Raw genomic sequence first — 21,666 nt, forward strand, 5'->3', positions numbered from 1 at the left:
ATGAGGGGAAAGGCCAATCGGAATTGGCCCTCCCCCACGGCACTGTCCACGACAACGTTTCCCGTCCGGCACCACGAGGAGGTAGGAGGGTTGTTTTGCCAGACACACACAGTGTCACACACACACACAGACGCACACACAGATACACACACACAGTGTCACACACACAGACGCACACACAGATACACACACACAGTGACACACACACAGACGCACACACACACAGACGCACACACACAGACGCACACACAGATACACACACACAGTGACACACACACAGACGCACACACACAGACACAACAACAACAACCGCCATTCGCCACTAAGTGGCGGTGACGTCACCACGATGCTTGTGCCAGGCCAAGTGCACCTTGAGGCCACGTGAAGTGTCGAAAGCCCGCTGGCAGGAGGTCACGGGGCAGACCCAGCAGGTGCCACGGGTCGACAGACCGAGATGACCGAGATGACTGGCTGATGCACCACCTGTGCCCCCTACTGTGCCAACTTGCTGTGCTTTAGCCACCCGGCGCTCCGCTCGTTGTTGTGAGCGTCGCTCCTCCGCCCTCCGTTGTTGTGGAGGGCGACTGCCTCCAACTGCCCAGTAGCGTCCTTCACGAGCCTCCCCACTGAGGCCGATCTTGACACCGCTGGTACCAGTCACGGCAAGTCCACTAGCTCCACGTCCTCCTGTACCACATCACTCCATCTCTTCTCCAGCCCGTGCCGCGCCCGTCTAGCCCCCTCGATCGGCCGAACAAAAGCTGTTAGGCATGCGGTGGCTGGGCATGCGGGCTACATGACCCAGCCAACGCAGCCTTGCCTGCCGGAGGAGCTCACTGATGGGACTTTGCCCAGATCTTTCAAGGATTTGTGAGCTCCTCACACAATCCAGCCTGGTTAAACCCAGGATGGATCGTAGGCAGGCCAGCCTAAATGTTTCCAACCGGCGAAGATGCTCCACCAGGGGGGTCCACGTCTCGCAAGCGTAGAGAAGGGAGGGAATGACCGTGGCCGAGAAGACCTGAAGCTTCGTGCGGAGCGACAGACCAGGTAGCTTCCACACAGCGTTACGCAACCGATGAAAAGATATTGCCGCTCGACTGATTCGGAGTGAGACCTCTGCTGATAGACTGGAGCCACACAGACACACACACAGTGACACACACACAGACGTACACACAGACACACACACACATACAGACACACAAACACAGACACACACACACCCCCACACACACACATCATCATCACGGTGGCTGTGAGATGCTGACTACCTCGCCTGGTCTACAGGAGGACGTGGGTTCCATCCCGTGACACTGGGAGATGCTGACTACCTCGCCTGGACTACAGGAGGTCGTGGGTTCCATCCCGTGACACTGGGAGATGTTGACTACCTCGCCTGGTCTACAGGAGGTCGTGGGTTCATCCGTGACACTGGGAGATGTTGACTACCTCGCCTGGTCTACAGGAGGTCGTGGGTTCCATCCCGTGACCCTGTGAGATGTTGACCACCTCGCCTGGTCTACAGGAGGTCGTGGGTTCCATCCCGTGACCCTGTGAGATGTTGACCACCTCGCCTGGTCTACAGGAGGTCGTGGGTTCCATCCCGTGACACTGGGAGATGTTGACTACCTCGCCTGGTCTACAGGAGGTCGTGTGTTCGATACCAACCCTGACGATGCCTGCTGTATATTTTGAGTCTGCGTCTCTCTCTGTCTCTGTGATCGCGTCGATTTTCTCCGCCTCCTCTGGGTTTTCAACCTCCACATTTAGAATAAAGTCAGCACGCATTTCAGAGTATCTTGGCCGCTGTTATGAATGTCCACATGAGCCGTCCGTTTTGCGACAGGCAGCTCGCTACTTAATTCTAGACTTGAAGCTTCGTGACTGCAAGGAATCATATTCTTAGGTGTTTCGGTAAAGTCACGGTAGGTAAAACATCAGCTCGCTACTTACCTGGTCAAATACAAAGCTGATTTATTCAGAGTTCAAAAACAGGAGTTGTTGAAGATTATGAAGGAAGATCACGCAATAATAATAATAGTTCAATTGTAACGAGCGCAAATTTGCAGACGTAGTGGCCGCAACTCAGAGGCGCGGAGAGCCAAGCTCAGAGTCGCTCAAAAGCACGTGGGTTGTAGAGGTGAGTTAGTAAGTGTCTCTTGAAGGAGGCGATTGAGGTGATGCTGCGAATGTGCAGAGGGATATCGTTCCAGACTGTTGGGGCTGCCACCGAGAAGCGGCACATAGACGCGATGACCATCCTGGATCTTGGTATCAAGAGGAGGTCGTGAGTGGCGCTGGGCAAGGCATCTGCCGTGTGCTGAAAGTTGTCAATAATGAAGAAAGATACGGAGGGCAGGCAGATGTGAAGGCTTTGTGGCAGAGGCGGTCTTGTATGTGACCCTACTGGCGATGGGAGCCAGTTGAGAGCACTGAGACGAGCTAGTGAACCATTTGTTTAGCTGCTAGACGTGCAGACAGTGGCTTTGTCACCTGTTGGGGTCTGTCCGTGTCCAGTTAAACGAGCCCTGTTTGTGATAAATATAAAATAGGAATAGGTCTTCTTGGTTCTTTCGGTAAGTCATCACGTAGAGGGAACGTAATAAAATAATAAAAATAAAACAAAATTAAATAATTCTCACGACGTTTCGGCCACAACGCAAGCAGCCGTCCTCAGGTGAAGAACAGGTCTGTCGATAAGACAGCGTCTAAAAGACCTGTTCTTCACCTGGAGGACGGCTGCTTGCGTTGTGGCCGAAACGTCGTGAGAATTATTTTATTTTGTTTTATTTTTATATTTTATTACTTCCCTTCAACGTGATGACTTTACCGAAAAGAACCAAGAAGATGAATCCATGCTGCAGTCACGAAGCTTTAAATCGAAATAGGAATAGGCTAACAGTACCAAGGCAATGCAAGTTTGAAAGAAGGAATAGCTCAGATTGAGCAGTGATGCCTTGCAATAGGTATCTGTTTGGTATTTGAACATCTAAACATCTCCGATTTTAACTTCCAAAAAGGATAAAAGGGCCGTCCATAAATGACGTCACGCACCTAGGAGGGGGGGTCAGACATTTGTGACGATGTGTGACGAGGGGGGGGGGGTTGGAGAAACGTGACGTCACATCAAAATGCGCAACTTTAAATAAATACAGACAACACGTTCTACTTAATTAAATAGACTTTTAATAAATGTTTTTTCCGACAACATCAGAGTGCAGCGGCACATTGAATACGCACTACAATGACAATACTTTAAAGCGATTTGAAGCATGTTTTTTTTTGGGGGGGGGGGGCACAGCTTTGTGACGTCATATTTGAGGGGGAGGTCTATTTTATTGTGAGGCGGTGTGACGAAGGGGAGGGGGGGGTCAAAAAATCGTCCAAATATCGCGTGACGTCATTATGGACGGCCCCAAAGCCTCTTCTTAATTTGTTCATAATTTCGATTTTGGCAATTAGGTTCCATAGATAACCCTCAATCTTAGACGTGACTTAACCGAAAGATCCAAAGAATAGATAACCCTGTTTGTGCACCATTCTCCGTTGTAGGTATTTATATTCTTGGGTTTTTTCGGTCATTTTACTTTTATTAATTAAAAATTTTCACCTCCGTGACTTTACCGAAAAAACCCAAGAATATGAATCCTTGCAGTCACGAAAGCTTGAAATCTAGAATTGTAGGTATTTGTTCATTCCTTGATGTCAGGCTCTACCGTAAACAGGAGGTGACTGTGTGGATGTAGGTCATCTGTTTAGGATGCCAATGTTAATGTGAAACGCGGGTTTTGTGTTTTTCAGGATCCCCTGCATGAGACTCTCAGGTCAGTAACCAACCCAGCCTCAAACTCGAGCTCCGTCTGCCACCTGGTGGACAAATCAGCGAATTGTCTTGATCTGAATCCAGAGTTTGATTGAAGTGTGTGTTTTCTCTCTCTCTTGGTGTCTCTCTCTGTGTGTCTATCTCTGTGTGTCTCTGTATGTGTCTCTCTCTGTGTGTCTCTCTCTGTGTGTGTCTCTGTGTGTGTGTCTCTGTGTGTCTCTCTGTGTGTCTCTCTGTGTTGTATCTCTCTGTGTGTCTATGTTGTGTGTCTCTGTGTGTGTGTGTCTTTGTGTGTGTCTCTCTGCATGAGAGTATCAGGTCAGTACCAACCCAGCCTCAAACTCGAGCTCTGTCTGCCACCTGGTGGACAAATTAGCGAATTGTCGTGATGTGAATCCAGAGTTTGATTGAAGTGTGTGTTTTCTCTCTCTCTCGGTGTCTCTCTCTGTGTGTCTCTCTCTCTGTGTCTCTCTTTCTGTGTCTCTGTGTGTCTCTCTGTGTGTGTCTCTGTGTTGTCTCTTTCTGTGTTTCTTTGTGTGTGTCTCTCTCTGTGTGTCTCTGTGTGTCTCTCTCTGTGTGTCTCTGTGTGTGTCTGTGTGTGTCTCTCTCTGTGTGTCTCTCTGTGTGTTTTGTGTCTCTCTCTGTGTGTCTATGTTGTGTGTCTCTCTCTGTGTGTCTATGTTGTGTGTCTCTCTCGGTGTGTCTCTGTGTTGTCTCTCTCTGTGTGTCTCTGTGTTGTCTCTCTCTGTGTGTCTATGTTGTGTGTCTCTCTCGGTGTGTCTCTGTGTTGTCTCTCTCTGTGTGTCTCTGTGTTGCCTCTCTCTGTGTGTCTATGTGCGTGTCTCTCTCTGTGTGTCTATGGTGTGTGTCTCTCTCGGTGTGTCTCTGTGTGTCTCTCTCGGTGTGTCTCTGTGTGTCTCTCTGTGTGTCTCTGTGTCTCTCTCTGTGTGTCTATGTGCGTGTCTCTCTCGGTGTGTCTATGTTGTGTGTCTCTCTCGGTGTGTCTCTGTGTTGTCTCTCTCTGTGTGTCTATGTTGTGTGTCTCTCTCGGTGTGTCTCTGTGTGTGTGTGTCTGTGTGTGTCTCTCTCTGTGTGTGTCTCTCTGTGTGTCTCTGTGTGTCTCTGTGTGTGTGTCTGTGTTGTCTCTCTCTGTGTGTCTCTCTCTGTGTGTCTCTCTGTGTGTGTCTCTCTGTGTGTCTCTGTGTGTCTCTCTCTGTGTGTCTCTGTGTGTCTCTCTGTGTGTCTCCGTGTCTCTCTCTGTGTGTCTATGTGCGTGTCTCTCTCTGTGTGTCTATGTTGTGTGTCTCTCTCGGTGTCTCTCTCTGTGTGTCTCTGTGTTCCAAGGCCGTAACTATAATAAATAAGCTCAAAATGTCCCTCCCAATATATTGCTATAAAAACAATTGCTCTGCTATGTAAATAAAACAACAATTTGCTAAACCTTGGCCACAATATCTGGACTTGTCTTTATACAAATCAACGCGTAGATTTCTGTTTATACGATTGTGGTTATGGTTGTACTTGACTAATCCCTAATCTCTGCCATTACACACAATGCAACAAGAAATGTTTTAAAAAAGTAAAAACAGAGCTATGTAACACAATACACTGTTAGACATTATTGTAGAAATATAGTAAAAAGTCCAGTCCACGTGTTCGTCAATTTTTTTATATTTTAGGCAGAAAATGGCAGGAAATAAGTTTTAAAATCTACACTATGGGAACCTCATTTGCCAGTAAAAATATGATAATTGGTTCTTTACCCTTCTATCTGGCAACAAAACTGACACCTTTTTGCAAGGAGTCATGTTTGCATAGACTGCAATAGCTGCAGTCATAATACAAACAAAAGACATAACTCTGATAATGTGCACTGTCCTTGAAGTTGATTGTCTCGGGTGTGGACCAATCAACTTCAAGGACAGTGCACATTATCAGAGTTATGTTCTTTTGTTTGTATTATGACTGCAGGTATTGCGGTCTATGCCAACATGACTCCTTGTAAAAGGTGTCAGTTTTGTTGCCAGATAGAAGGGTAAAGAACCAATTATCAAGTTTTAAAATGTTGATATTTTTAAATCCTTTATATTAAGTTCGCTTGCTTGCTTGCTTAGGACCGTGCAAATATTTCGGTCGTTTTTTAACCCACTTCCCGTGATCCAATCGAGCTGACATTTTGCACACAGACTCGTTGTGCCAAACAATTAATGTTCGTGAAATTTTTGTTCCAAAATTTTACACTTTTTAGGGAAAACAAATTAAATATTTAATTACCAATTGCTTAATACTGCAGACAATCATCTGACCCATAGGTGGCAGCCATCTCAAGCCAGAGGACGAGAGGACTCTAGCCGCCACGCATATAAAGGATTTATAGTGAAAAACTTTGTTTTTACGGGTTATACTTGTTCTGGGTTGGGACCCCCAGACACACTGGAAGATTTTGTCCCCCCCCCCCCCCCAATGTTGACTGCATGGCTACGGCCTTGAACGACATCACAAATCGACTGCAACTTAAACAGAAACAACTCACGCGAACCGGAGCTGGGGGTGAATTCAAATTGGTGACGAGGCCCTTCCTGGAAGGGGGGTGGCGTCAACGTCTAATCCAGGTCGCGTCGGGGGCTGTGCGAGTTTCACTTTCGTCGTGAGTGCGGATCGTGAGGCACTCTGTGCTCCGCCACACACTCACCGAGACACTCACTGACTCGTTAAAACACTCACTGACTCACTGAGACACTCACCGAGACACTCACTGACTCGCTCAGACACTCACTGAGACACTCACTGAGACACTCACTGACTCGCTGACTCGCTCACTGAGACACTCACTGACTCACTGAGACACTCACTGACTCGCTCAGACACTCACTGAGACACTGAGACACTCACTGACTCGCTCAGACACTCACTGAGACACTCACTGACTCGCTCACTGAGACACTCACTGAGACACTGAGACACTCACTGACTCGCTCACTGAGACACTCATTGAGACACTGAGACACTCACTGACTCGCTCACTGAGACACTCATTGAGACACTCACCGAGACACTCGCTGAAATACTGAGCCACTCACTGGGACACTGAAACACTCACTGAGACACTCACTGAGACACTCACTGAGACCACTCACTGACTCACTGAGACACTGAGACACTCAGAGACACTCACTGACTCACTGAGACACTCACTGCGACACTCACTGATACATTCAATGACTCGCTGAGACACTCACTGAGACACTCACTGAAACACTCACTGACTCGTTCACTTAGACACTCACTGACTCACTGAGACACTCACTGAAACACTCACTGAGACACTCACTGAGTCACTGAGACACTCACTGACTCACTGAGACACTCACTGACTCACTGATACACTCACTGAAACACTCACTGAAACACTCACTAAGACACTCACTTAGACACTGAAACACTCACTTACTCACTGAGACACTCACTGACTCACTGAGACACTCACTGAGACACTGAAACACTCACTGAAACACTCACTGAGACACTCACTAAGACACTCACTGAAACACTCACTGAGACACTCACCGAGACACTCACTGACTCACTCACTGCGACACTCACTGAAACACTCACTGACTCACTGAGACAATCACTGAGACACTGAGACACTCACTGAGACACTCACTGACTCACTGAGACACTCACTGAAACACTCACTGAAACACTCACTAAGACACTCACTTAGACACTGAAACACTCACTTACTCACTGAGACACTCACTGACTCACTGAGACACTCACTGAGACACTGAAACACTCACTGAAACACTCACTGAGACACTCACTAAGACACTCACTGAAACACTCACTGAGACACTCACCGAGACACTCACTGACTCACTCACTGCGGCACTCACTGAAACACTCACTGACTCACTGAGACAGTCACTGAGACACTGAGACACTCACTGAGACACTCACTGACTCACTGAGACACTCACTGAGACATTCACTGAGTCACTGAGACACTGAGACACTCAGAGACACTCACTGACTCACTGAGACACTCACTGCGACACTCACTGATACATTCACTGACTCGCTGAGACACTCACTGAGACACTCACTGAAACACTCACTGACTCGTTCACTTAGACACTCACTGACTCACTGACTCACTGAAACACTCATTGAGACACTCACTGAGTCACTGAGACACTCACTGACTCACTGAGACACTCACTGACTCACTGAGACACTCACTGAAACACTCACTGAAACACTCACTAAGACACTCACTTAGACACTGAGACACTCACTTACTCACTGAGACACTCACTGACTCACTGAGACACTCACTGAGACACTGAAACACTCACTGAAACACTCACTGAGACACTCACTAAGACACTCACTGAAACACTCACTGAGACACTCACCGAGACACTCACTGACTCACTCACTGCGGCACTCACTGAAACACTCACTGACTCACTGAGACAGTCACTGAGACACTGAGACACTCACTGAGACACTCACTGACTCACTGAGACACTCACTGAAACACTCACTGAAACACTCACTAAGACACTCACTTAGACACTGAAACACTCACTTACTCACTGAGACACTCACTGACTCACTGAGACACTCACTGAGACACTGAAACACTCACTGAAACACTCACTGAGACACTCACTAAGACACTCACTGAAACACTCACTGAGACACTCACCGAGACACTCACTGACTCACTCACTGCGGCACTCACTGAAACACTCACTGACTCACTGAGACACTCACTGAAACACTCACTGAAACACTCACTAAGACACTCACTTAGACACTGAAACACTCACTTACTCACTGAGACACTCACTGACTCACTGAGACACTCACTGAAACACTCACTGAAACACTCACTAAGACACTCACTTAGACACTGAAACACTCACTTACTCACTGAGACACTCACTGACTCACTGAGACACTCACTGAGACACTGAAACACTCACTGAAACACTCACTGAGACACTCACTAAGACACTCACTGAAACACTCACTGAGACACTCACCGAGACACTCACTGACTCACTCACTGCGGCACTCACTGAAACACTCACTGACTCACTGAGACAGTCACTGAGACACTGAGACACTCACTGAGACACTCACTGACTCACTGAGACACTCACTGAGACACTCACTGAGTCACTGAGACACTGAGACACTCAGAGACACTCACTGACTCACTGAGACACTCACTGCGACACTCACTGATACATTCACTGACTCGCTGAGACACTCACTGAGACACTCACTGAAACACTCACTGACTCGTTCACTTAGACACTCACTGACTCACTGACTCACTGAAACACTCACTGAGACACTCACTGAGACACTCACTGACTCACTGTGACGCTCACTGACTCACTAAGACACTCACTGACTCACTAAGACACTCACTGAAACACTCACTGAAACACTCACTGACTCACTGAGACAGTCACTGAGACACTGAGACACTCACTGAGACACTCACTGACTCACTGAAACACTCACTGAAACACTCACTGACTCACTCACTGAAACACTCATTCACAGCCATGGCCACCGCAGCCGCTCCTGCTGCTGTGTCCGAGGAGCTCAGCTGCTCCATCTGCCTGGAGGCGTTCGACTGCCCCTCCACGCTGAGCTGCGGCCACTCGTTCTGCCTGCGCTGCCTGGAGGCCGCGTGGCAGGCGGCCGGGTGCTACTTCTGCCCCCAGTGCCGAGACGAGTTCCAGCAGAAGCCGCGGCTGAGGAAGAACGTGACGCTCGCCAATCTCGTGGAGGAGCTCAGCATTGGGGGCGGTGGCGGGGGTGAAGCCGGGGACGAGAAAACGACGTCTCCGCGGTTGTCCTGCGACAGCTGCCTGGACGGCGACGTCCCTGCCGTGAGGATCTGCGTGACGTGCGAGACGTCCCTCTGTGAGTCCCATTGCAGGCGTCACCTGCAGAACGCGAAGTTCAAGGGCCACTCGCTGGTCGAGCCGGGAGTCGGCGCGCAGGTGCGCAAGTGCCCGAGGCACGGGAAGCTGCTCGAGTTCTACTGCGCGCGGGACAAGAGGCTGGTCTGCACCAGCTGCGCCATCGTCGGGGAGCACGTGGGTCACGAGTTGAGCAGCGTGGAGGACGCGCACGAGGAGCGGAAGGTGAGCGTGTAGTGTATAGTGTAGTGTATAGTGTAGTGTAGTGGTGTATAGTGTAGTGTATAAGTGTAGTGTATAGTGTAGTGTATAGTGTAGTGTATAATGTAGTAGTGTAGTGGTGTAGTGTATAATGTAGTGTATAATGTAGTGGTGTATAATGTAGTGTATAATGTAGTGTATAATGTAGTGGTGTATAGTGTAGTGTATAGTGTAGTGTATAAGTGTAGTGTATAGTGTAGTGTATAGTGTAGTGTATAGTAGTGGAGTGTATAGTGTAGTGTATAATGTAGTGTATAATGTAGTGTATAGTGTAGTGTATAGTGTAGTGTATAAGTGTAGTGTATAGTGTAGTGTATAGTGTAGTGTATAGTGTAGTGTATAGTAGTGGAGTGTATAGTGTAGTGTATAAATGTAGTGTATAATGTAGTGTATAGTGTAGTAGTGATATAGTGTATAGTAGTGTAGTGCAGGGGCGGTTTCTTCATTAGGGCGATTGGGCGACGCACCACCAATGTCATTCAACCACAGAGTGACGCGAGCCGTCACTGTGCCTCTGGATATAGTCCAATCAGCGTCATGTCACGTTCTGTGGAGTACCGCCTCTTTTTGGGCGATTTCCCTCCAGCTGAGAATCGCCCCGAGTTTTCCCATAGACTTACATTCAAAGATGTTTTTTTTCGAACGGGGGGCGCTGCAATGCATTATCTACGGCTTCCGGGAGGGCTCGCCTTAACGTGCTTACGTCATCATACGTGCTTACATCATCATACGTAAGCACGTTTCAGTCAACAATATTATTTGTCGCCACCTAGTGGAATCTTTAATAAAAGAAATTGAGTGGATTGTAATAATAGTGAGTATAGAAACAAACAAGGAGATGTATTGTGAGAGTCACTTTATTTTTCATTAATATTAAAGAAGTGAAGTTGCCTTTACATGCTTAAGCTGTTAATTTATCTATTGCATGGGTGGACCTTATCCTTATCAATCATCCAGACATTTGCCCCCCCTGAGAGATTTTGCAGGAGCCGCCACTGCAAAGGAACCTTACGGGATTGGACCCCCACCCCCTGCCCGGGGTATCGAATAATACAAAATGGCCGAGGCAATTGAATATTTTATTTCTGGGGTCACTGGTTTTTTTTCCGGGGGGTGTATCGATCAATCCGAAATCGGTGGCACTCTGTGATGTCGAAACGCCAAACGTCGGCATGAAAAGAAATCCGTTATCGAAAAATGCAACTTCGAATGGTTGTATTTTTGGTTCTTTCGGTAAAGTCACGTAGAAGGGAAATAATAAAATAATAATATTTCGCTTCTACGTGACTTTACCGAAAGAACCAAGAAGATAAAGGGGGGGGGGGGGCCTTGAGGGATATATGAGATGGGGGGGGGGGGTATGCGAGAGAGGGTTCGGCACGCTTGGAGTGAAGGGAATCCTTGAAGACCCCGCGTGTCTCTCGCGCTTGCCAGAAATCAAGACTCCTCTCGTTGAGGACCTCTGTGCCCGCTCGTCACTCCGGTAGTAAGGCTCCCGCCACCGATGCTACCCATAGGTTTCATATTCTTGGGTTTTTTCGGTAAAGTCACGTAGGTAAAAAATAAAAATAGAATAAAAATCACGACGTTTTGGAGGCAACACAAGCCTCCGTCTTCAGGTGGAACCGTCACAGCACGATCGCTGTATCAAGTAAATGAGAAATTCCAAGAAAACAGTCCTTGTAGATGTGAGTGTGAAAGCGATGGGTATGACCTTGTTATCTCGGCATCTCTTGAGGAAGGCCAGCGTCTCGAGAAGCTGTGTGACTTCTTGTCTCGTTGTCTGTTAAAAACTCTAACAGATAGGTGGAATTCCTCCCCGTAGAGGGTATTGATTCTAGATTTGAAGTTTTCGTGACTGCAACGATTCATATTCTTGGGTTTTTTCGTTAAAGTCACGTCGTGATTTTTATTTTATTTCAATTTTAATTTTTTACCTACACGGTGACTTTACCGAAAAAACCCAAGAATATGAATCCTTGCAGTCACGAAAGCTTCAAATCTAGAACCCGTAGGTTTGTTTCATTCTGGTTAGATCGCGCAAATATGAAGGTGCGTCGTTGAACACCGCCACCACCGTACACGGCCAATCTGTAAGGGGTTTGTAACGTCGACGAAAAGGTGGTGCCGGCCTTGGCTTGTCGCCTGATGATGTTGGTTGCTGCTGCTGTTGTTGTAATTACCGACGCGACGAAACGGTACTCGAATTGTTCATAATCAACGTTTTTGGGTTTAGATCGCGTTATTTATAAATTTGTCGTAACCCTCCACCACACGACACGGCCAATCAGTAAAAAAGTTTCACGTTGACAAAAGACAAATAGTTCACTGCTTTAGCCCACCGGTGTGTTGAAGCGTGAAACCACAACATTAACAATTTGAGTAGTACGACGTTTCGCTGGTTATTGCATCCAGCATCATCGGGCAATTCGCCAGAATTGTGACTGTGTCAGTGGGGTTTACTCTCCAACACAGACGGATTTATTTTGCTGCTGTGAATTTTCAATTGATAAGCTATACACTACACTACTACACTGTACTAGTCATGAATTGGCATGTTCTGTTCACGTGACAACCCTTACTAGTTGGCTGTGCCAGGTGGTGGCGGCTCTAATGACACACACACACAGGTTAAGAACCATCTTCTTGGTTCTTTCGGTAAAGTCACGTAGAAGGGAAGTAATAAAATAATAAAAATAAAACATAATAAAATAATATAATAATATATTTTATTTTATTATGTTTTATTTTTATTATTTTATTACTTCCCTTCTACGTGACTTTACCGAAAGAACCAAGAAGATGAATCCCTGCAGTCACGAAAGCTTTAAATCGAAGGTTAAGAACCACTCGTGTGGAGGTGACGGACCGGGCGTGAGGGGTGGCACCACCCATGAAGGACCGGAGTCTCACCCCCCCCCCCCCCCCCGCTGGCAATGTCTCGTTTCTAAATCTATAGACGCGCGTAGCACGGGAGACGCGAGCAGTGGACGAGAGGAGGAAGGAGGTGGAGGGGTCCGTCAAGCAGATGGAGGCCGCTCGCAGGAAGGCTCAGGTAGCGTTGTCCGTGCCCGGCTCCGTTGGTCCCCTTCCCCGTGACCTCCACCCAGCGCCGAAGTCGCGGTGGTCGAAACACATTTTCGAGAATTCTTCGTGCGGCCTCACGGCTTTGATGCCTCTTGACTACGCCATTCACCGTCTTTGGGTTGTAATGTGAGGATAAATCCGGCTCACTGACGTATCACAACACGTCACGATGATTGGCTCTGCCGGTCCTGGTTTATAGCCAATGTGGGGGAAGCCTAGGGGCGTGGCCCTGACGTAATGGAAAGGTGACAGCTGAAAGGATATGATTGGTTCTGCTGGCTTTGGCCACAGCCAATGGGGAGACGAGTCAGGGGCGTGGTCCCGGGAGCTTACGAGGGAGCCTGGAATATTCCACGGAGGCTAACCAGGATTGGTGGAAACGTACCACGTGACCCGGGTATTAAATAGGGGTGGAGACGAACGACACGTGGTCAGAACGGGAACGAACAGAGGAACGGGGCCACGCGGGAGCGGGGCTCCGGGTTGCCACGTGGCAGTGCGTCTCTCTCTCTCTCTATCCCTCTCACGCTGCCTGCCAGCAGTGTGAAGGAAACTGTAATACAAGTTCAATAAGAGACGAATTCCAGAAGTCGCCTCAACGACCTTTATTACAGGGTCTTTCGTGACTTTACCGAAAGACCCAAAGAGTATGAATTCCCGCAGCCACGAAAGCTTTAACTGAAGATTTACATCATTCACCGTCAAACTCAACATTTACCCGCGAGGAGGTTGCACGTCTACCGCATTCGATGGCCGTGGGGGGGGGGCAGGGGTCAGCTGACTCGGCATCGCGTCTGCAACCTCCTGTGGCAAAAAAAAAAAAAATGTGGAGTGCCAAGGATTGTCGAGGTGGAGCTGTGGCGTAGCTGCCTGTGGGCGCCGGTACGGACACAGAGAGAGGCACGAACCCCGCACAGATGTCATCTCGCGTCGTCCCTGATCGCGTCGCTGGAGTCGGACCCACGAGTGGCCCCGAGTTTCAACATCCGCTCGTTACGCTATCAAATGTAAACTTTACTCACGTAGCACAATGTGCGCTTAACATGCGAGACGAGTTGCCTCACGGGACAAAATATAGTCACTTTAAGATGTTTTCTTGTTCATGTTTTAGGTTTTTTTGTTTGTTGCGGTTGCAATCGATTCAAGAGCCGAATAGCTCAGAGGGCAAAACCTAATGAATGAAACTTGAAATGAAACTTGAAACGACCTGCTGTATACCAGCCGATGGAGGTAACATCTCGCCACGGACGCAGTGGCTCACGTCTCAGGGAGCCAATCGTGGTGCCCGCGTCTCCACAGGAATCGGTGGCCGGGATCAGGGGTCGCATCACGGGCAAGTTCGCCCGCTTAAGGAAGGCTCTGGACGAGGACGAGACGGAGGCACTGCGCCGCGTGGCCGTGAAGGAGCGCGAGCTGCTGTCCCGGATCGACGAGGACATCGCTCGTCACGAGCGGGAGATCGGCGAGCTCCGGGCGACGGCCGCTCGCCTGCGAAATCTGCAGAACGAGAGGGACTCGCTCACCTTCCTGCAGGTGGGGAGCGCCTCCGTGTTAGACGCCGTTTGGATGACCAGAATAACAGATCGGGCAGTGGCAGGGATTCTAGATTTGAAGTTTTCGTGACTTCAAGGATTCATATTCTTAGTTTTTTCGGTAAAGTCACGTAGGTAAAAATAAATAAATGAAAAAACAACTAAATTAAATCACGACGTTTCGGAGGCAACACAAGCTTCCGTCTTCAGTGAATTTGGCTGCAACGGTTCCACCTGAAGACGGAAGCTTGTGTTGCCTCCGAAACATCGTGATTTAATTTAGTTGTTTTTTCATTAATTTATTTTTACCTACGTGACTTTACCGAAAAAACCAAAGAGTATCAGTGGCAGAGACTCGCTCACCTTGCTGCAGGCCTCTGTGTGTCAGACGCCGCTTGGGTGTCCAGAATAACAGAGCGGGCGGTAGCAGAGGGGCTCGTGGTCCCAGGGTAGAAACATCACTCATCTCTCTCTCTCTTCCACAGGGACACCTGGAGGAGATGCGCAGGTACGGATCCTTGACGTCTAACAGTTAAACACTCAAAACACAGGATGTGTGTGTTAGACACACGGGCTGTGTGTGAGACACGGGCTGTGTGTGAGACACAGGCTGTGTGTGAGACACCGGCGGTGTGTGAGACACGGGCTGTGTGTTAGACACACGGGCTGTGTGTGAGACACGGGCTGTGTGTGAGACACTCGCTGTGTGTGAGACACTGACTGTGTGTGAGACACGGACTGTGTGTGAGACACGGGCTGTGTGTGAGACATGGGCTGTGTTAGACACACGGGCTGTGTGTGAGACACCAGCGGTGTGTGAGACACGGGCTGTGTGTGAGACACGGGCTGTGTGTGAGACATGGGCTGTGTTAGACACACGGGTTGTGTGTGAGACACCGGCGGTGTGTGAGACACGGGCTGTGTGTGAGACACGGGCTGTGTGTGAGACACTCGCTGTGTGTGAGACACTGACTGTGTGTGAGACACTCGCTGTGTGTGAGACACGGGCTGTGTGTGAGACACTGACTGTGTGTGAGACACTCGCTGTGTGTGAGACACTGACTGTGTGTGAGACACGGACTGTGTGTGAGACACGGGCTGTGTGTGAGACATGGGCTGTGTTAGACACACGGGCTGTGTGTGAGACACCGGCGGTGTGTGAGACACGGGCTGTGTGTGAGACACGGGCTGTGTGTGAGACATGGGCTGTGTTAGACACACGGGCTGTGTGTGAGACACCGGCGGTGTGTGAGACACGGGCTGTGTGTGAGACACGGGCTGTGTGTGAGACACTCGCTGTGTGTGAGACACGGGCTGTGTGTGAGACACCGGCTGTGTGTGAGACACGTGCTGTGTGTGAGACACGGGCTGTGTGTGTGACAAGGGCTGTGAGACACTGGCTGTGTGTGAGACACGGGCTGTGTGTGAGACACGGGCTATGTGTGAGACACTCGCTGTATGTGAGACACTGACTGTGTGTGAGACACTCGCTGTGTGTGAGACACGGGCTGTGTGTGAGACACTGACTGTGTGTGAGACACTCGCTGTGTGTGAGACACTGACTGTGTGTGAGACACGGACTGTGTGTGAGACACGGGCTGTGTGTGAGACATGGGCTGTGTTAGACACACGGGCTGTGTGTGAGACACCGGCGGTGTGTGAGACACGGGCTGTGTGTGAGACACGGGCTGTGTGTGAGACATGGGCTGTGTTAGACACACGGGCTGTGTGTGAGACACCGGCGGTGTGTGAGACACGGGCTGTGTGTGAGACACGGGCTGTGTGTGAGACACTCGCTGTGTGTGAGACACGGGCTGTGTGTGAGACACCGGCTGTGTGTGAGACACGTGCTGTGTGTGAGACACGGGCTGTGTGTGTGACAAGGGCTGTGAGACACTGGCTGTGTGTGAGACACGGGCTGTGTGTGAGACACGGGCTATGTGTGAGACACTCGCTGTATGTGAGACACGGGCTGTGTGTGAGACACTCGCTGTGTGTGAGACACGGGCGGTGTGTGAGACACTGACTGTGTGTGAGATGGATCCTGAGTCTTCCGATGCTGTGGTTACACGAGGCTGTGTGTGATGCTGTTTGTTGGTGGCTATCCCAGAAGGAAGATACTAAAGAAATCTGCACCTCCACCTCCCACTTCCCTGGACGCCACCACGATCAGCTCCCTGGAAAGATCCATGCGCAGACTCCTGCCTCTCGTCTGTGAGTTGCACTGCACTTCTGTGCTCCCCTCTTTGATCAACTTGCATTCTATTTCTAACGGGCAAGCCCACCGAGCTAGCTACGTAGCTCTCTGAGCTGCGTGAGATTGATCCTAGATGTGGAGGAGGGATGAGAGAGAGAGAGACAACAGCGAACCGCCCCAACTCAGTCTTCGTCAATCCTCGTGGCTAGCTCAGACGCGCTTCTTGACTTTCGCAATTCCCGTTGCCTTCGCGTTTTCAGTGGCTGACTCGGAGACGCTGAGGGTAAGGAGACACTCTGGTTTATTGACACGGGCTGACGGTTAACACTTTTATAACTCGTCTTTAAATGAACTACTGCCTCCCAGCGAGGACGGCCGGTAGACCGCCTGACTGGCGACGCCGAGCCGGTGAAGACTCCGGCAGCACGACGGGGATCCCACTCCACACGACAAACCCCGAGGTCCCCTTTCCTGGGGGCCCCTCTCTAGCACTGGGGAGACAAAGGCGACCGGGCGTGGTGCTGGTAGCCAACCCCTCGTGTGCCGTACCGGCCTTCATAGGTGCTGCTCGCGAACAACAGCGCTTGACCCAAAAGCGATTACGCATTCGCCATTGCGACTGCTATGCGAGCACTGTCTCTGTCATCGCCACAGATGGACGCTCACCGACTCTGGACCCGAGCTCGGCCCACGACAAACTCCGGATTTCCTCGGATCTCAGGACGGTGACGCTGACCGCTGCCTCCCAGGGTCGCCCAAATCACCCGCGCCGCTCCGACGTCTACCACCAAGTCCTGTGCTCGGAGAGCTTCTCGTCGGGTCAGCACTACTGGGAGGTGGACGTGGGGAGCCGCTCGGGGTCGTGCCGGATTGGAGTCGCCTACGCGGCGATCAAACAAACAAAAAATGGCGGCGGCGACTGCTTCCTGGGATGGAGCGACGGCTCCTGGTGTCTACAGAAAGTCGACGGCAGCTTCTCGGCGTGGCACGGCGGGGTAGTGACAGCACTGTCGGTGCCGGAGCCTCCGCGGAGAGTAGGGGTTCACCTGGACTGGGACGCGGGGCTGCTGTCGTTTTACAACGCCCAATCCATGGCGCCATTGCACTCGTTTCGCCAAATCTTCGTCGAGCCCGTGCATCCGTGGCTGTACTTGGGGGTTTGTACATCCGTGACGATCGTGGATCTGAGCGGCGCGTCCTGAGAGAGGCGGGCGCCGTTTGCTTGCCCGTGACGATTTTTCGGTGGTTTAGGAGTGCACGGCTCTCGGCTCAAATGCGGGGCAGGCTTCGGCGAAGCCAAGTCGAGAAGTAGCGACGCAAATGATGATTGTTATTCTTTTCCCCAAAAAAATTTGCAAACAACCAATTTTTTTATCAGGAGTCGCAGCGTTCCGCGGTGAGAATTTCGAGACGGTGGCAACCTTTTTGATAAATGACCCGTCAAGAGGCGGTCGGATCGCATTAAAAAGAGCCGGATGCAGCTCCCGGAAGCCACGGGTTTGTTATGTTTTTTGGGTCTTTCGGTAAAGTCGCGTGGAATGATGCAAAGAAAAGAACAAAAAACTATGACGTTTTGATCGCAACGCAAGCGATCGTCATCAGGAGAAATGAGATGTGTTATGTTTCTAACCACCCCCTAGATCCCTTGCTCTGGGGGGGGGGGGTGGGTTATAAATATAACCACCGGTATAATTTTTTTTTAAATACGACATTTCGATGGCAGCACATCAGGTAGATGTTGACCGATTGTGTGGCGATCGAAACGTCGTAGTTTTTGTTGCCATTTTTGTTTGAACATATCTACGTGACTCTACCGAAAGACCCAAAGAATATAACCACCGGTGTGAAAGCTAAGGATTTTTTTTTATCCTTAGCTGGCAATACAACGGGAGGTGTTAAGATGTCATAAACACAGAATCGGTGCATTTAACCACAGGCAGTACCTTGTGGAAAAACACGCACACGAAAAACGCTCTGATGACGATAATGATTATAAAAATGCATTGTCTTTGAAACTGATTGGCTTACACCAGAGACAGCCTTCTTGTATGGCTTTGTGTCTGCACCGGTGTTGGACTACTTTGTGTGTGGAGCCAACATTGACGCCCTCCCAGAGGAGTGTGATTGTAGGGGTGCAATGATTATGAATGGTGAAATGGGATGTGTTTATACACTGGTGGTGTTATTGATAGGGGTGCAGTGATTAGCAATGGTGAACTGTGATGTGTTTATACACTGGGGGTATAATTGATCGGGGTGCAGTGATTAACAATGGTGAACTGGGATGCATTTGTAGGGGTGTCAGGGGAAGGATTCCCACCAATAGAAGGGGGAGTGCGACGGTGACAGGAGAAGGGGGAAGAGCAGGTGAGGAGATATAAGGGAGAGAACGGGCGGGAAGAGGGGTGGGTTGGCGGGAAGGAGATTGGGATGGCTGGAGACAGGTGTGGATGGGAGGAAAGGAATAAAAGACGAACCCCCCTGCAACCTTGTGTCGGCTCTCCTTTACACTTGTATACACTGGTGGTGTCATGGGTTGTGGGAGATATACAACAATAATGTTAATTTTAAAAAGTCTAAATGTCCGCGTACGACAGTGGCATCGTAACGCTCAGCTTATTGGAGAGTATATTTAGTATACTGATGATACTATGTAGTTTATACTTTAGTTTTTTACGTGGTGGTTTAGTTACTGCAGCTACATACTATTAACATTCCTTCCCTTTATTAATGCTACCCCTATCCCCTCCCTTTGATGCTGCGTATACTGCATAATGCACGGGCATAATATGACTTTGAAATCCCCCGCCCACCTAAGCATTTCACAAGTAGTACTAATCCCACATCTGCATTTACCATAAATATGCTAAATTCCTCTTGATATGCAAATTAGTTTGTCAAGGCGCTCTTCCCCCTCCAACCCAGCAGCTTAAATATACGCTCCAAGCCTGGGGGTGTTTCATTCAGACGCTGTCTTCCTGACAGACCTGTTCTTCACCTGAGGACGGCTGCTTGCGTTGTGGCCGAAACGTCGTGAGAATTATTTTATTATGTTTTATTTTTATTATTTTATTATTTCCCTTCTACGTGACTTTACCGAAAGAACCAAGAAGATGAATCCCTGCAGTCACGAAAGCTTTAAATCGAAATATAAATGTGTTGTTAAACCTGCCACCACCCGACACGGCCAATCAGTAAGGTCTGTCGCGTAAACAAAACGTGCCAATTTGTTACTCGTAAAGCACTAGTGTATAGTGTAGTGTATAGTATAGTGTATAGTAGTGTGTAGTGTAGTGTATAGCAGTGTAGTAAATAGTGTAGTGTATAGCAGTGTAGGTGTTCAGTGCAGTGTATAGTGTAGTGTACTAGTACAGCACACCAGTATATTGGAGAGTAAAACAACAACATTTACAATCTGAGCACCACTTTTCGCCACTAATTGCAACCGGCGTCATCAGCTGTCAGGCGACGCGGTAAATCTGCAAGTTTCAGATTTGCCGCATCTGGCGCGTGACGCGGCAGAGCGAAGCCCCGCCCCCCACGGGTCATCACGTGGGGCGGGGTGGGGGCGGGGGCGTGGTCTGGCGCGCGACGCGTCAGAGGGACTCGGCGCCATTGGACGGCAGAGCGGCGCGTGGCAACATTAAGTGTGGCCGCCATAAGACATCCCCTGCCTGTGCGATTCATGTTCAGGGGCCAGCACTGAAGAGAGAGCCCCCCACCAGCCCCTGAACATGAATTGCACGTATTCTTAGGTTTTTTCGGTAAAGTCACGTAGGTAAAACATCAAAATTAATAAAAATAAAATAAAGATCACGACGTTTCGGAGGCAACACAAGTCTCCGTCATCAGGTGGGACCGTCACAGCCAGATTAGCTGCATCAAGTGAGGCAATGATTCATAATGTAATCCCTTAAAAGCGAGTTGGGGGGGGGAGGAGAGGGGGGGGGGGGAGTTCATCAGAATGTGGTAGCCAATGAATGGAACGTATCGGGAGGGAGGGAGGCGGGGTCAAAAGGGTGGGCGACAGCGTGGAAGCGATTGTGCGCAAGAGACAAACTGCTGCACACGCCAACGCATTGGGCAGAGAGGGGGGAGGGGGAGGCCTGAAACAATGACACAAAAGAACGGAAATGCCATTGTTTATACCAATGCTGCCTGAACAATGAAGAGATTACTGTTAAACACTCGGTAAAGTAAAGTAAGATAGTGCCTGTCAGATAAGATGGTCCAAAAAAGTGTAATTAAGTCTGTTTTGCGTGGTTAATAACATCTTTCCAATGATTACTAAGTTTGTACCCATGATCACGGTTGAAATTATGTCTGTGTTTGTATATTTGTATGGCTTCGTGTACAAACCTTTGATGTTAGCCAGGAGGTTTGCAGAGAACCTTGGTCTCGGAAAAGACAATTTCATGAGAACCCACCGAGTTGTAGCAATGATCGGCAACGGCCGAAGAATCAGTTCTGCCGTGTTTCAGATCTGACTTGTGCTCGCGGACACGATCAGCAACATGACGTTTCGTTTCTCCAATGTAGCAATCACCACAAATGCAACTCCATTTGTAGACTCCAGGATACTGTAAGTCAGGAACGACATCCTTCACAGATGGAATCAGATCACGGATTTTATGCACTGTACTGAATCGGACTTGGATCTAATGTTTGTTTAGAATTTGAGATCTTTTTGGTCACGCCTGCTATGTATGGTAACGTGATAGTTTTGGTCAGAGTTTCATTTATAAACATTTCAACGGAGCGTTCATAAATTTATGAAAATTCTGAGGTAAATGTGTGCGCATATAGCGA

General features: G+C 49.2%; 1 protein-coding gene across 1 annotated transcript; it reads left to right on the forward strand.

Moving 5' to 3' along the window:
- Nucleotides 1-8,709: 8,709 nt before the first annotated feature.
- Nucleotides 8,710-18,432, forward strand: LOC133359528 (tripartite motif-containing protein 14-like). Its single transcript, XM_061577953.1, has 6 exons — nt 8,710-10,005; nt 13,001-13,096; nt 14,428-14,661; nt 15,146-15,168; nt 16,771-16,874; nt 17,512-18,432. The coding sequence occupies exons 1-6, from the start codon at nt 9,418-9,420 to the stop codon at nt 18,057-18,059; spliced, it is 1,593 nt and encodes a 530-aa protein (XP_061433937.1). The 5' UTR covers nt 8,710-9,417; the 3' UTR covers nt 18,060-18,432.
- The last annotated feature ends 3,234 nt before the right edge of the window (nt 18,433-21,666 follow it).

The sequence above is a fragment of the Lethenteron reissneri genome, chromosome 65, assembly GCF_015708825.2.
Source record: "Lethenteron reissneri isolate LAM-NWPU_2019-01 chromosome 65, ASM1570882v1, whole genome shotgun sequence".
Lineage (NCBI taxonomy): Eukaryota > Metazoa > Chordata > Hyperoartia > Petromyzontiformes > Petromyzontidae > Lethenteron > Lethenteron reissneri.

What these genes read in the sequence shown, in the direction of transcription:
- LOC133359528 (XM_061577953.1), top strand. Translation starts at nt 9,418, where the DNA reads ATGGCCACCGCAGCCGCTCCTGCTGCTGTGTCCGAGGAGCTCAGCTGC. An exon ending in ACTCGCTCACCTTCCTGCAG is followed by an intron (nt 14,662 to 15,145) that starts GTGGGGAGCGCC and finishes TCTCTTCCACAG; the next exon opens with GGACACCTGGAGGAGATGCG. An exon ending in CAGACTCCTGCCTCTCGTCT is followed by an intron (nt 16,875 to 17,511) that starts GTGAGTTGCACT and finishes TCATCGCCACAG; the next exon opens with ATGGACGCTCACCGACTCTG.